The sequence below is a fragment of the Ascidia mentula genome, chromosome 5, assembly GCF_947561715.1.
Source record: "Ascidia mentula chromosome 5, kaAscMent1.1, whole genome shotgun sequence".
In the NCBI taxonomy this organism is placed as follows: Eukaryota; Metazoa; Chordata; class Ascidiacea; order Phlebobranchia; family Ascidiidae; genus Ascidia; species Ascidia mentula.
In genome coordinates, this window is record NC_138570.1 from 13746847 (window position 1) to 13750090 (window position 3244).

At 36.1% G+C, this 3244-nt stretch overlaps 1 protein-coding gene across 1 annotated transcript; it reads left to right on the forward strand.

Annotated features, from left to right (window-relative positions):
* The first annotated feature begins 1345 nt into the window (after positions 1-1345).
* LOC145902968 (arylalkylamine N-acetyltransferase 1-like) lies at positions 1346-2797 on the forward strand. Its single transcript, XM_082991059.1, has 5 exons — positions 1346-1429; positions 1586-1732; positions 2084-2221; positions 2296-2420; positions 2584-2797. The coding sequence occupies exons 1-5, from the start codon at positions 1346-1348 to the stop codon at positions 2795-2797; spliced, it is 708 nt and encodes a 235-aa protein (XP_082847185.1).
* The last annotated feature ends 447 nt before the right edge of the window (positions 2798-3244 follow it).

Consider the following 3244-nt stretch of genomic DNA (forward strand, 5'->3'; position numbering starts at 1 on the left):
TGAAAGTGTGGTCGCTGAAACTACAATACTGGGGTGGCTATATTTGCTTTAGATATAGGTCAGTGGTTTTCAACCTTTTTGCAGACTGTCCGCATTTTTGTGTCACGTACGTTTCATCCTTACAAGGAGGCCTGGCGCAATAAATAGTGGTGTTTATTTTTAATTACCCCAGAATGTACCTAACTGATACCAACAGTCAGGTCAAACACCAAATACATGGAACATTTGAAATGCGTAAAGAACATTACCACTAACAAGAGCTATACAGCAAAATTTTATGCGCTTGTTAGACACATAACTATATAACATCATAATATCCAAATGACGTGAATAACGATTCCAAACTTTGGAGAACGGTGACACGTTCTTCAAATTTTGCGACTTTGTATTTACCACATTTTCACGGCCACTTTTCAGGCGCAGCACTGTGACGAAAAAAACCGAGGCGCTGCAGTGCGCTAAACTGTCGATCGGTCAGGCGGTCCAGAAGGGGTTGTCTGATAGTCTTTACTGGGCTCGAACGATTTTGGTTTTGCTGATGTTGCAAGTGTGCAGGTCTAGTGGCGATGAGAGTTTGCCTACGAATGGCGTTAGCGTTATGTGGCATTTTAGTAACATTTAAAAAATAATTGCTCTGCAGGGAGAAAAAATGTGATTTGCCATTTGCAACAATGCAATAAAACTGAATGCGGTGGACATGCAATGCAGCAGACATCTGATAAAGCTAGAAAGGGCACAGTTTTGACATGTTTGACTAAATATTTTTAATGAAAATCTTTTGCCGAAGTTGTGGATATTAATAGCCAATCGGCTACTGGTTTGAAAGTTTCTAATCCACGTTGTATTTGAAGGAAGGTTTATTAAAATCCTATTTTGCACGACCCATCTTATGTTTTACTTGTTAGCATTTATACATTTTAATAATATTTTGTGTATTAGGTTGCTAGGCCAGTAAATAATTCAAGCTTATGCAGACACATGATGATGGTTAGACATCACTGAAACTTCACAGGAGCTTAATCAAAGTGTACAGCATTATTTGTACATGAAGTGCTTTGACAGAACTCCCAAGTAAAAATATATAAATATAGAAGATAAGTTACTGTTTACTGCAGCTATTTCATAAAACTGTCGAAATGATAATATCAGATTTGTTGCTTTGAAACACTGAGCACGATGTAATCTGTAATGTACGTGCACCTTTTTTGAACTCGTTTTAATTGTATCCAATGTGCCAAGAGACTCTTTATTATAGCAGCTTTGCGCCTATTTGTTCAGTGGCCATGGAAACATAGTATTTGAGTGCTGGAACTTTACAGTTTTTTTTAAAATTAGCTTGACCAACATGATGAGGGTTGCACTTTCCATTCGCATTGCAGATTTTCATATCCGCACCAGTGCGGATGATCCCACAGGTTTAAAAGCACTGGTATGTTTCATGAATCTTGACTGCTGGTGGCGTTTAAAGTTTTCTTGATATTTTTACAGTAGAAAAAATCAAATAAAGTAAGAACGAGGTTCAAATAAGGGAGAAAGTGACAAAAGCAAAATGTGCACAAATGTTTTAAATTTAAAAAACTCAAAGCAAACAATTTGCTGGAGATTGACGACCGATGAAGATATTTCTGATATTTGCCAAATGATGACGGAGCATTACTTTACAAGGGAACCGGCTTCGGTTGCTTTGGATTTGTCTGAAAACGACATTGCCTTTATTGTGGAGCTCATAAAGGTTATAGTCTTTGTTAAACTTTACCTACCCAAAGTTATAATCGTGATTTATATACTGCTATATTAAGAACACTTTTGTCGCGATCATCTTGCATGACGAAGGTGCGTAAAATAAATAAATGTTTCGCTTAACTCATTAAATGATTTAACGGCATCAATGGTTATACCACATATATATATATATATATATCTATATATATATATAATAAGATCAAAACATTGCAAACCAATCTTACACCCCAGCCATGCAAACATCGAAAACGTATTATTTTAGTGGATACTTGAAAACAGTTTGTTGCAATTAGTTGACGTTGTAAATGAAGAGTGTAATTACTTGTATTACATGAAACAGGAAGCCTTTCTCATGCGCCCAGCGCTATGTGCATTCGAGGAAGGAAGCAAGGAGATGTGTGGTGTTTGCATTACTGGAGTAAAAGACTTCACACCACCTGACGTAGAAATGCCTCTGAAGGCATCACAGCTGCTGAAGGCATGACATCCCCATTTCTTTCAACACCCAATTGGTATACTGTAATAGTAATCCTTCATTGTTTTTACTTATAGTTCATCGACTATTTTGGAAGTACTACCAAGTCATGTGGCGGGAGTTCTTTATACATCACTGGAATGATCATGTGCGTGAAAGAAAAGTACAAAAGTATGGGAATTGCCGAAGCATTGTACAAAAAGTAAGTTAACCTTTTTTCCTTCTGTGTCAATTAAACTAAGTTTATTCGCGGAAAAAGAATTATTCTGATTACAAAAATTTGTTTGTTTAAATGTTGTATTGGCATTTTCGTTATCAACTCGCAAACCATAACACGCTAAACCACAAACGTATTTAATATGTAGGAGAATGGAACTAGCGAAGAAGGAAGGATGCAAGTTCTATATCGTCATATGTTCGTCAAAATTTACAGCAAAGGCTCTGGCGAATTTGGGTGCAAAATGCATAAAACATGTGGATTACTTGGAATACGAAGATCCAATAACAGGAACAAATGTTCTCAAAGGAGTTCTGGAACCACACAAAAGCTCAGGAGCGAAACTGATGTGTCTTGAGTAAACAAGAAAGTGGAAACAAAAGAGAATCTTTAAAATTATTCGACTTCCAAACATCATTTTAATTTTGAAATTTAAACTGTTCAATCCGTGTTCATAGATCCAAATATAAACTGACCTAACTCAAAACTAATCGATGATTATATATCAACGGGCTAAGAAGCATTTTGTTTATGCGTTTAGTCCATCTTATCAAAATGAAATTGTTCTAACACACTCATATACGTCAAAAGAATAGAGAAAACTTAAACGTGACCAACTTGTGTATTCGTTGAACATTGCAATCGTCTCTCCTTAACCCTAGCAAAAAATATGGTGCAAAATACTGACAAGGTGAAATAAAGTTTTGTTCAATACAACGGGTTCAATTTTCAATGATTTTCCTGTTGTATTCGCAAGGCACGTTTTCTTGCGAAGCTTTTTTTTCAAAGAGGTTTCGTTTGTTTACACA